This window comes from Pteropus medius, unplaced genomic scaffold (assembly GCF_902729225.1).
Source record: "Pteropus medius unplaced genomic scaffold, Ma_sr-lr_union100, whole genome shotgun sequence".
NCBI lineage: Eukaryota > Metazoa > Chordata > Mammalia > Chiroptera > Pteropodidae > Pteropus > Pteropus medius.
The window spans coordinates 478808-490775 of NW_024340696.1; the positions used below are offsets into that span (position 1 = coordinate 478808).

General features: G+C 38.3%; 1 protein-coding gene across 2 annotated transcripts in view; it reads left to right on the forward strand.

Annotated features, from left to right (window-relative positions):
- ZDHHC13 (zDHHC palmitoyltransferase 13) overlaps positions 1-11968 on the forward strand; it is a 42827-nt gene extending 30859 nt beyond the window's left edge. For both annotated transcript variants that reach the window (XM_039865555.1, XM_039865556.1), the window contains exons 13-17: positions 562-655; positions 2335-2418; positions 6333-6490; positions 8778-8875; positions 11363-11968. In XM_039865555.1, coding sequence (XP_039721489.1) covers positions 562-655; positions 2335-2418; positions 6333-6490; positions 8778-8875; positions 11363-11501 — 573 coding nt within the window. In that variant the 3' untranslated portion in view covers positions 11502-11968. The remainder of the gene's footprint in view (positions 1-561; positions 656-2334; positions 2419-6332; positions 6491-8777; positions 8876-11362) is intronic.

An 11968-nucleotide genomic window follows, 5' to 3' on the forward strand; every position in this document is an offset into this window, starting at 1 on the left:
ACCGTCAGAACAATTTTCTGCTTTGAATATATAGGAGAATACTACTTATAATCTCTTAAAGTTGCCTATGCTTAAATCTCTTTGTGTGTTTTGTTTGCTTTTTCCTGCCATGAAGTATATGTTAGAACTTACTTGGAGTCAGAGGCTCAAGATGACCCTAGAAATCACTTAGTGAAACCTCTCATTTTGCAACTGGGGAATCATGGCCTTTAAAGGGAGGAAGTAACATTTTCCAAATTATTGGCAGAGCCAGAAATGAAACGCGGGTTTCTTTTTTCTTAATCCAATGCTCATTCTTCTGTATGGTATTGTCTCATTCCCCCTTAGTCAGTGTCAATAAGGTCTATACTTCAAATCCCTTTGAGTGACGGCCTAATCAAAATGGACATTTGGAAGTAAATATTAATAAGGCATTCCAGAGCCTCTATGTGAATTGATGATCTAGTGTGTAGGATTGTTTGTACGAATGTCTTTACGATTTAGCAATAAGATTTTGCTTGTGATTTCTTACCACTTTGAGACACTGATTTTTGCTTGAGCTTTTCTTAATTGCCCACTTAGATAAGGAAGCCATTAAGGTCACTCCATTGCCATGTGTGCAACTCCTGTGTGGCTCGGTATGATCAACACTGCCTGTGGACTGGACGGTGTATAGGTGAGACACTGAGCTTTTCAGTTACCGCTATGAATTTCAGCTTATGTTTAGTTATGTGTGTGACTCATAGAACAAGTAGAAGAGTGTCCATTTTGTAGCTCTTCCTTGTCAGAGAATCATCTCTATGGTATAACACTTTTGGAAGGCTGATTGTCGATGTTGATAATGATAATGTCATTGTATAGTATTTTTGTGTTTACAAAGCTTTTACATGAAGTATCCTGTTTGATTAGCAGAGCACTCCTCTCCTATGTGGTTGGTATTATCTCCATTTTAGAGTTGAAAAAATATAAAAGGTAAAAAGTTATTTAAGTCACTTTAGTAGTATCAGTCTTCTATTCCAAATACCACACTCTTTCCATATTTTGCATCTTGTCTCTCTTGTTTCCCTTCTCCACGTGCCTCCTTTAAGGCTCAGGTAGGAGCTAGATCCAAAGATGGCAGAGATCTAGGGCTTTCCTTCCACCCAGGGAATTATCCTTTTCCTAATCTGCAGCCCTGGGTTTCCTCTGAGCTGTCACAGTAAAATCCAGGGGTTTATTTTATTTTGAGGAACCTCAGAGGAACTATGTCATAGGTCTTCAGGAGAAGATATGCTTTTATGATCTTGATGAACAAAAGGCTGCCTCAGCTCAGTCAGGTGTTCTCAGTGTATATGTTCATGTTCTCTTCTGTTCCTAGAGAACAAGTGAAGAGACAATTTCTGGCGTCCCTAGTTTCATGGACCCCATCCCACCATAAAGATGCGATGATTAGCTTTATAACAGGCAGCTTTGAATGGCCGCAGAAAAACAATAGTAATGAGTTCATATATTTTTATCACACTGCATTTAATATAGTGTTTTCATATGCATCATCCTGTTCGGTTGCCACAGGCCTGTGAAATAGAAGAGATATTATCCCCATATTAAAAGTAAGAACACTGGTCCAGAGAAGTTAAATGATGTACCTACAGCCACACAAGTAATCATTTCTAAACCTAGGTCCTCATTCCTATGGCCGTTTGCCCCTTCTGCTGCGCTTTGCTGCCACTGGAGAGCGGGGAACAGTGGTTGGTACCTGAGGAGCTTTCATGTCATTAGCATCGAAACACTCCCATCTCCAGCATCAAGAGAGCAGCTCAAATGAGTGGGCTTGGCTGCCTGGTACCTACATCCCTTCTTTGTTTCTGTAGGCCTTTCTCAGGTTGCAGGTTGCCCCTCTTTTGCTGTGTCCAGTCTCCTGCAGTGTACCTATTTAGTAGTACTCCTCAGATTCATTTTCTCTGTTCCCTGATCAAGTCAATCCTTGAGGTCTGGAAGTCATACTTTATATAAACTTATCACATGGAAGGAAGAGATGGGATGATTTGCCCCAAATCCTGCCTGCTCTCATCCTTCTAACACGGTATAGGCCATCCTAGAACTGTATATGCTTTGTAAACTTTGTTCTATTAAAAAAAATTCTCTTTTAGGTAAGTAATAATAAAGTTAGTTCATGTTAGTTCAGTTAACATGGACAGTTGACCATGACATATCAGAGCCATTTGGTTTTATAGTTTAATGGTATTTAAAAGCAAAGCAACAGCTTATTTCTTTTACTTTGGTCAGTGCTTTGGACAGGAAGGCAGTTAATATGGTCTTGATTTGGAAAATCATTGTAAGAAAGTATTAAATATGTTGTTTTTCTTTTTGATGTAGGTTTTGGCAACCATCATTATTACATATTCTTCTTATTTTTCCTTGCCTTTATGTGTGACTGGATTATGTATGAATCTTTCCTGTGTAAGTATAAATTTTCCTTATAGCAAGCGCATGCACCCATATCCACATATACTTTTCCTTGTAAACTCTTGTCTATATCACTTTCTGGCTGGGTTACTACAAACCATTCCCCTAGTAAAAATGAAATGGATGCCTCTGAGACTTTCTCAGCATTGGGAAACTATAAGAAATGCTGGAAGAGGGTAGTTGTCAGTACCTTAGAAGAGATTGTAGTCTAAAGTGACCTCGATAAATGCGAAAAGTGGTCAAAAATACAAATTCACTTAAGGCAAGTGCAAATTTATCCCCTGCTGAAATGAAGAGAAAACAGCTACTTAAGTATAAATCTACGGAAGTGAGAGAAAATAAAATAAAGGAAAAAAAGATTGGTAGTTAGAGAGATTGGGGGAGGAGGAAGGTGGTCACAGTAATCAAGGGACAAAACTCTGAAAACACATGTCATTTGATAAATATCTAGTCACAATTTTTAACCGGTATGAAAATGTAAAAGTAATTGAAAGGTTAGAAATAATAACTTGAAAGAAAATATTGGATCACTATTCTGCAACCTTGAGAAAGGAAAGTAACTTTTCAGTAGCAGTATAAGGGATGTCTAGGGATCCCGTGTATGGAGTGACATCCAGCTGTTCCAAGGTGATCAATTAAGAAGAGCGGGTTTAAATCAAAGCAAGAGTGTTTGTTGGCTTTTAAGAATTACATGACTATATCACTTCATATAAATGTCTAACCATAATGCTATACACCTGAAACTAATATAAAACAATATTTTATGTTAACTGTAATTTTTAAAATTTTTAAATAATAAATATATAAAAAACATATATATGAAAAAAAAAAGAATTGCTTGGCCGTGCTTTTCAAACCTTGGAAGAGGTTACCTAACTGAAAAAAGCTATAGTGCTCGTAGTTTATTTTGACTTTGCTTAATGGTTCATTATTTATTTATTTGAAAGCTTTGGGGGAGTTTGGCCATTTAGGCAGAGGCTTCACCACTAATCTGTTTCCATCCACCTTCCTGTTGCATTCATGCTCAGGCCTTTATTTTGCCAACAGAATACTAGTTTGTTGCTTGAGTTAAAATCGGGAATGATTCAGGAAACTGTTAGGAAAGTTTTTTACTACTCTTTTTTCTTTTTTTCTTAGCATCTCAAGCTCCAGCCCTTCTTACTCTTGTGCTTCCTGCTTTCTTTAATTTAAATTTTTAGTTTTTGGAAGACAGTTCCTCCGACAGTGTCCCCCAGCCTCCCAGCTCCCCTCCCCAGAAACATCCAGTATTACAAGTTTTGTTTTGATTGGGGTTTCATTTTTAGAGATTGTTAATTAATATCTATGTGAAATGATTTCTTTTTTGCCCTGCTGTAGGCACAGAGAGGGCTTCAGTTGCCTCATCAGCCCCTTTCCCACCTGACACCTTGGGTATCTGATCACTAGGGAATGCTTTTGTGGCTCAGTGTAACTGTCACCATCTCAAATGGATCTAATAGTCAGAAGGTTGTGATCCCTGATCTCACTCAGTTCTTGTCAAAGGCCATCGGTAATCCTGAGCATTGGAATTTTAAAACCTCTTAGATTATGTCTGGTGGTGTAAGAAATAAAATATTTTTTGACACTACTTCTTTCTGTTGAAAGAGCTGCCCTTTGAAGGCCTGACATTAAAGCATATTCCTGGAAAACCTTTTCAAGCTGGCCCATGGACCAGCCGTGCCTTGGACTTGATCCTAGGGGAGAGGAGCCAGATTTTACACCACTTTTGTTTTCCCCCCTTCTCTCTCTCCACTAAAAATAGTCACCTTTGTTTGCTGTCTGTGTCCAGCATAAAACTGTATTGATAAGGACAGAAGTGATTTTCCATCACATTCATTCTTTCCAAGTGGCTTTCTTATTACATGCATTGGTTCTTCTCTGTCTTTGTCTTTATTCTCTGGCTCTGAACCGATTTTATATTATGTTTTGTTTCTTAGGAACAGTCCCACCTTTACCTTCACTTAAAACTGTGTAGACCAGCTGAACATATTTGATTACTTTTATCCCATTTTATTTTGACAATATTTATTTATACTGAATGAAGATATTGGGTCATTATTTCACAGACAGGAAAAATGAACTTTGTTTATTAAAAGTGCTCCATTTTTTTCATGAGGCCTCATTGCTATCCCACCTTCTTTGGTTACCATTAATAGTCCTGTTGCTAGAGCCTTGCTGTGCACCCTGCCCCTTAGGTGATCCAGTTGAAGTTACTTCTGACTCTGTACAGCCTCCATCCATTTCATCTTCTGTGAAGTCTGTTTTCAGGGTGGACCGTAGGTAACCCAAAGTGTCAGCAGCATACAAGTAACAGGGAGAAAGATTTTAGATCATGGTTAAAATACTGTAACTATCAGAGCTATCCAAAGATGAAAACAGTTGAGTTGGAACAATACGAGTTCTCTGTCATTAGCCAACGACTACCTGATAAGAAAGTATTAGTACATATTAAAGTGTTATATTGCACAATAATGTATGTGGCCATTTAGAGCCATATCTTTGATATTAAATCTGAAATTAGTCCTATGAAAACTTCAGTTTGAGGTTATACTGTGTTATCAAAAAAATTCCCAGAAGAGAGCAGTAGAAATCCATAAGCTGAAAGAAAATATTTTTTCCCACTCAGCTGTTTCCTCTGCCTGCTGTTTGAAATTATATTATTTTTTGTCAAATCAGGTGCATGGGATGCATTTTTCTTTGCTGTCCTAATAAGAATCTCTACAGAGTATAATTTGCCTTAACTTACTACCTTGATTATTACTCTGTGATGATTACTGTTAGAATGCTTCTGGCATATATTCATGGAAGATGGCTGGGAATCAGATGAGACTCAAAAAGGAAAATTAGATTTTTAGCACTAAAATGGACAGACAGTAGATAGTAATGTCATGGATTCATTTTCTCTCTGTCCCAGGAGCTCTTAAGTATTGCTTTGGGAAAATGTCTAAAAATAATTATCAAATTGTCAGAGGCATTTGTGAAATCTCAAGGTGCAAATCTACAGAATTCTCATTCCAAAAATAATTTGCCCTTTATGAGCAGTCATGGAGCCTGTAAGTCATTGGCTTTACATCACCTTCAGAGTCTGTTCGCTTTTTTCTGCTACTTCCTGCATGTATTCACCTAAGGGCTGCTCTTAACTATGTGGGCTACGGATCAGTATCATGAAGGCCATAGGGAAGTCCTCCCTTTTAATTGGCTTATAAATCGGTGTTCCTGGGGAGAAACTGAGCTGTGATCACATGAATTTTGCTCTCTGTCCTTTTCCTGGGGGGGTATCTTTCTCATGAATTTCCTCACCTGGCCTTTCTCTCTCTGCAGGATAAATTATGGTGCCAGTACAGAAGTATACTCGGTAACTGCATGCTGTTAGGTTGTGTTCCAAAAGTATCTAGGGGCTTATAGGATTTCTTGTGCCATAGCAATGGCCTGGTGATCTGAACCTTTAATAAGAGTTTATATTTAGTTCTGCGATAGACCCATATCTTGCTGTAACATGGATAAGAGAGAATTTTCCAGGACAAATATTTATTAAATATAATCATTCTTAGTTGTCAAGTCCTTGAACAATTAACTTCTCTGACCAGTGCATTTTATGCTGAATATGCTGATTTTAGTGATGGTTTTATGGTCCTTTTTTGCTTTTATCCCCTCCCTGCCAGCCGATGATGGAGTGTTACCATAGCCTTAATTAACAGTGAGGTACCATTTTTTTTGTCTTTGTTAGCTGGCATTTGAATAATAAAATCGTCAAGTTGGGTTTCTGATCTGTGCTATCATGTCTTGCTTTCTTTTTTTTTAAATAGAACTACACTGATTTTATCTTCTTGAATGATGATCACTCGTTTGTTGCCTTTTTAAATAATTCGTTCCTTTTTGTGCATTCACAGATTGGTCAAATCGTTGTGCCACAACATTCGGAGAAGATGGACTATGGACCTACCTCAGTCAGATTGTGGCTTGTTCCCCTTGGGTTTTATATATCTTCATGCTAGCAACTTTCCATTTCTCATGGTCAACATTTTTGTTAATCAATCAACTCTTTCAGGTATATATTCTCTTTTTATAATGTCTTTGGGTAAAATTCCAATAACCTGTAGTAAGGTAGAAAGACTTTAATTTCAAATCAGAAGACTTTGTTTTTAGTTCTACCTCTGTCACTTTCTCTGTGGGTCTAGGCATGTCATTTGACTCTTGAATTTCAGTTTCCTTGTCCATAAAATGAGGATAATAATGCCTGTCTACTCTCATAGGATGGTTTAAAAGTTAGAATAATAAATTGTTAGTGTTGGCCCTAGGAGTTATCTAACCTCTTTATTTTACAGAGGTACAGACAGGTGAATTGAACTGTTCTTGGTCACCCAAAGAGTAGGAAAATCAGAACGCAAACCTACGTTTTCTGACTGTCCCATTTATGGGCTTTTTCCATCATATGATTAAATTGTATGGTGTGTGAAAGCATGGTATAAACTGTAAAGCATGGTGCAAATGTGAGATGATTATTTTCTCTTACTTTTGCCAACCTTGCTTGTTATCCTTGTTGTTATACAATACTTAAGTGGATAGAAGTGGGGAAGAAATAAAAGATATCATTAACCAATGGACAGGTAATTGCATATCCAGAGAATGTCATGGCCATGAGAAAGTTCAAGCTCTAGGACAGTAGTCACCTTCAGCTTTATATGAAGCTCTGTCCCTTCCCTTCCCTGCTGCCTTCCCCTATGAGTAGAACGTAATTCTCATTGTTGCTATGTCCCACCCTCATGAAATGGACAGCTGTGATCAGTCTGAGCCACTTACTGTAAGACTTCAGATAATCAGGGCATTACTCAGCAAAAGGAAAAAATATTCCACTTTTATGGAGAAGTGAACAATTCTATAATAATAATAAAGAAATAAAGAAAAAATGCTAAGGGAAGAAATTAAGCTAATAATACTGACTAAACTAAGGTTTCTGAACATTTATCGTAATTTCCTGTCCCTTTGATATCTATAGGCTCACGCAGTAAGAATGGATATTAGCATCAATGATTGTTAATATTAATTACTACCATTTGTAATACCTAACATTTATATATGCTTTATATATTCCAAAACACTTTCCCATCTGTTTCCTTACAAACATTTGAGATGTAGACTGTGCCAAAGTAGTGTCTCCATTTTATAGATGAGGAAACTAAGCCTAAGAAATGTTGAGTACCTTGTTTATGACCATAGGGCTAATAAGAGGTGGAATTAGATGTAGAACCTAAGATTTGAGACATCAATCCTAATTCTCTTTCTTCTTATTTGGACTCTTAAAACAAGTACAAGTAAATGAGACTATAATATTCTTAATTTTTAAAAGGTTATTATATTTGTCTGTTTTCTAAGGCAGGAAAATGGGCTCAAAGTTTTGAATAGTTTTGAAATACAGGAATTCAGAGCAAAGTAGTTTTCTTAATAAACAAAACATCTCTGTTAATTTGAAGCCTTTCATTTCCCGAGTGCTCTGGAGAGTAATGGTTTTGACCGTAGCCAGCCAAACTGACAGTATAGACTGCTGGTTAGGACACAGCTTTATTCTCACATTGACCGAGGTGTCAGTCACAGTTCTGCCACTTTATAAGCTGTGTGGCCTTGGACCTGTTACTTCACCTCTATAAGCCTCTGCACTAGGTATTTTATATATATTATCTCAAATCCTTAAACAATCTGATGAAGGTGATAATCTCTGTTTTACAGATAAGGAACTTGATGTTTGAGTTGTTTTGAGGATTAAATGAGAACTCAGTAAATAGTAGTGGTTTTAATGACTTTTAATGACTTAAGAGTTTTTACTTAAGAGTTTTTAAGTTACCTTAATTCTTCTTACCTTTCCCCAAATTTATAGATTTAAATGTTCTTCACTTCAGATTATTAACTTTTTCATTTGGCTGTTTTCACAGAGATAGTAAGAAGGATAAACAAGTTGAGATAATTGCACTGATACTGACCTTATGTTGTTTTATTCATCTAAAAGTTGCGTGCTGAATGTATTAAGAATCTAAACATGGCCATAAGTCATGGCTTAAATTACTAAAACAATTATATCACAACTCTCAGTCAATGTGCTGTGCTTTCTTGAAGGTTAATAAAAATTAGATAGTCAGAAAAGAAAATGCCTAGCTACTAGATTTACATAGGAAAGTCTAGTTTAGAGCTGCTGAATCTTTACTCTTACCATGATCCTTGGTTAGAGGGTTAGGTGATACTGAATGTTTTGGGGGTTACTGAATGTTTGCCAGTGTCCTGTAATGCACTGCTAAGAGTAATGGAGCCTTGGTATTTTTTATGTACCTTCCAATCTTTTTCAGATTGCTTTTCTAGGCCTGACCTCTCATGAGAGAACCAGCCTACTGAAGCAGAGCAGGCATATGAAACAGCCGTTGTCCCTCAGGAGGACGCCATACAAGTAAGTGAGATCCATTTTTTCCACTGAGACTTATGGAAGGTGCTAGGCCAGCCATTGGTTACCCAGTCTCATGCCACCACCCTTGGCCATGCCCTTATCCTCTAACTCGCTATCTGGTAGAGCTGACCTTTCTTGGAATCCTCAGTGACAGGAGATGAGTGGTAAGGTCATGAGCCCCAAGGCAGTAAGAATTTGGGGTTTAGTCTGCTGGACTCAGCACAAATAATAAGTGACTTTGAAGTTTTGCCAAGATGGGGAATCTCTCCAGTCAAGCCACATGGTCACAAGGTTGCACGTTGCTGGCATGAAGCCAATATGAGATAATTAAGCATGTGGCTGAGAAAGTCAGCCACAAGGCTCTCTGTAGAAAGCGTTAGACTGTGAGCTTTGCCAAGATTTTCAACCTGGCTTTCTATCATGAGTAATACTTTCTATCATGAGTAATACTTTCTATCATGAGTAATTATTTTAGCCCTATGTTTAATGTGCCCACCTGTGTCAGGGAGAAGCTAGTTTTTCAGATTTGGGATATGTTCTTCCTTGAGCATTAGTTGTATAAAACCTGTCCTCAGCTGAAAATGAGAGTGTTTGTAGGAAGGTCATCATCTTATGATAGAACAGTCAGGCTTTGAAGCTTATCTCCCTGTCACATATTTCGGGGTCTTGGAGGCTCAAAGTGCTGCAGAGGTGACCCAGAGCCCTCCAGGGGTTTGAACGCTCACTGCCTATCTCATGAGCAGTCTATTTTAAAGCGCAGTGGTTGTACAAGATGAAACTGTTAGACTGTTAGGCTGTTAGACCAAGAAGTCAGAGCCTGGGATGTGACTCTGATATGTATTTAGAGAGGAGAGAAATTGACTTAATTGGGAAGAGATGGGTAAAGCAATAGAGAGTAGATGGCAAGCTTGTGATGATTGTTTCAGACTGGCAGTGATAATAAAGTCCCTTTCTCGGTGGTTTAACCAGAAGAATAAATATTTACCAAAGTAGAGAAGCCTTTGTGGCAGACGTGAAATTTTAAACTGAGCCTTGAAGGTTGTGGGGTGGGTATGATGGAGAGAGAAGGAAGGGCATGCTAAGCCCTGAAGGAGAGTCACAATGGAGGGACAGGCAAGAGAGTTGGGCGTGTTTGGGAATTGCTGAGTAATGGCTACGTAGGCTGGAGGAACTAACACCAAGGTCTTCGAGCCACTTTGAATCTGGCTTCCAAACCCTCTCAAACCAGAGGTTTGCCTTGTTTTCCTTCCCCCTAAATGACTTTTACTCACTAACTCGCTCTCGAGCTGGTCTCTTAAATGCCCAGCATGTCTCCCCACTTCAGCCCCATCCATTCCACATGGTCAGCCTTCTTCCTAAGAAGCTGCCTTCTGAGTAGTGATGGGCCTTTCCTGACCACTGTCACTAAACAGCAGCAGTGGTACAGTCATCCTTAGGCAAAGATGTTTTGATGTATGTAGGAAGTTGAGTTAGGCTTGAAAGACAGGCCATGTGCAGAAACATACACTTTCTTCGTAACTGGAATATGTAGCAGTTTCAGGATTTAATGGAGAAAAGGTGATGGTGAAGACCGTTGTAGTCAGGAAGGCTCCAGAAGGGAAGTGGCCCTTGACTTGGGCCTCGAGAACTGGTAGCACTTAAAAGGTGAGGGCATTACCTGCGGTAAGGGTGGGGAGGGGGGGTGGGTTCCAGCATAGAAGAACGGCCTGTGCAGTTACGATCGTGGGGAAAACAGAGCCAGAGTAGCTGCAGCAGGAGGTTTATAAAGATGAGTTTGGGGGCTAACACTGGAGGAGCCTTCTTGTGTAGAGCCTGGAATATAAAGATGAGCAGTCTGGATCTGAACCTCTGGGCAGAGGAGTATCTTTAAAGGGTTTTGATTGGGAGGTGAAGTGCTGCAAAGGGCTATGAACATTAGGGTGTTTGAAAGACTAGACAGTCTCCAAAATGTAAGGTGAATTGGAGGGAATTGAGACAGGGACATCATTTACAGATGCTACTTAGAAGATTTAGAAAAAACCCATCTTTATATAATTGTATTAACCAATGTTACTCCGATAAACTTAATTTAAAAAAAATTTAAAAAAATAAAAAGAAAGAAAAACTCATCTTGTTGATTGTAGTCTATGGTCTACAATACCATAGACTGGTCTATGTGGCTATTGAGAGAAGCAAAATCCAAATTAGGGCAGTGGGAATGGAAAGGAAACTTATTATTGGTAATGATCATTCCAGTGAAAGGGAGACCCAGAAGGAACTTACTAGTTGCTGGGCAGAAGCCAGGGAATCTCAAAATTGGAGATTCAGTTTCAGAAATGGAACTGGGCTTCAGTTTTAAGCCCAGTAACTGTCTGATTCACCTCTGGACTCCTGCAGGATCTTCGAAGGACATTGTGTATTGTAGAATCTCAGTGTACATTTATGGTTTGAGTGACTGTCAAGAGCTAACCAGAAAATGTAGTAAGACGTGTTCTCTTCCTTTCTTGGCAGCCTTGGGTTCACACAGAACCTTGCAGATTTCTTTCACTGTGGCTGCTTTGGTTTGGCGAAGCCCTGTGCAGTAGATTGGACATCACAATATACCATGGTCTTTCACCCAGCTAAGGAGAAAGTTCTTCGCTCAGTATGAAGAAAAGTAACCCAAAACTCACACTCTGATTTGTTTGTATTTAAGTTCATACCCTGTGGTCTAAAAGTGAAGTGAAGATTTAGAGTTCACCTACGCCTAAAGGAAAACAGGTGATTTTTAAAGCCATTTGGTGAAAACAGAAGTTCTCGATAAAGGCATTATACTTTTTTAGATTCTGCAAGATGGACTGTTCCTGAGCAATCTTGGCTGACACCTAAAAAAAACTTTTATATTTTTTACAAATGCAAGTTACTTTTGGGGGGGGGAGGGATAATATTCACTAATTATGGATAAAATGTGGTATTTTCAGATATTGTATTGGTGGTTTCAAAATAATACTATTCTTTAAACTTGTAAGTTTTGATAAATTATTTGTCTTTGTTTTACCTATAAATATGTAAAAACAATATTTAAATAGATGAGCCTGTTTGCTTTCACACTTAATAAAAAATTGTTTTTGTAGTTGA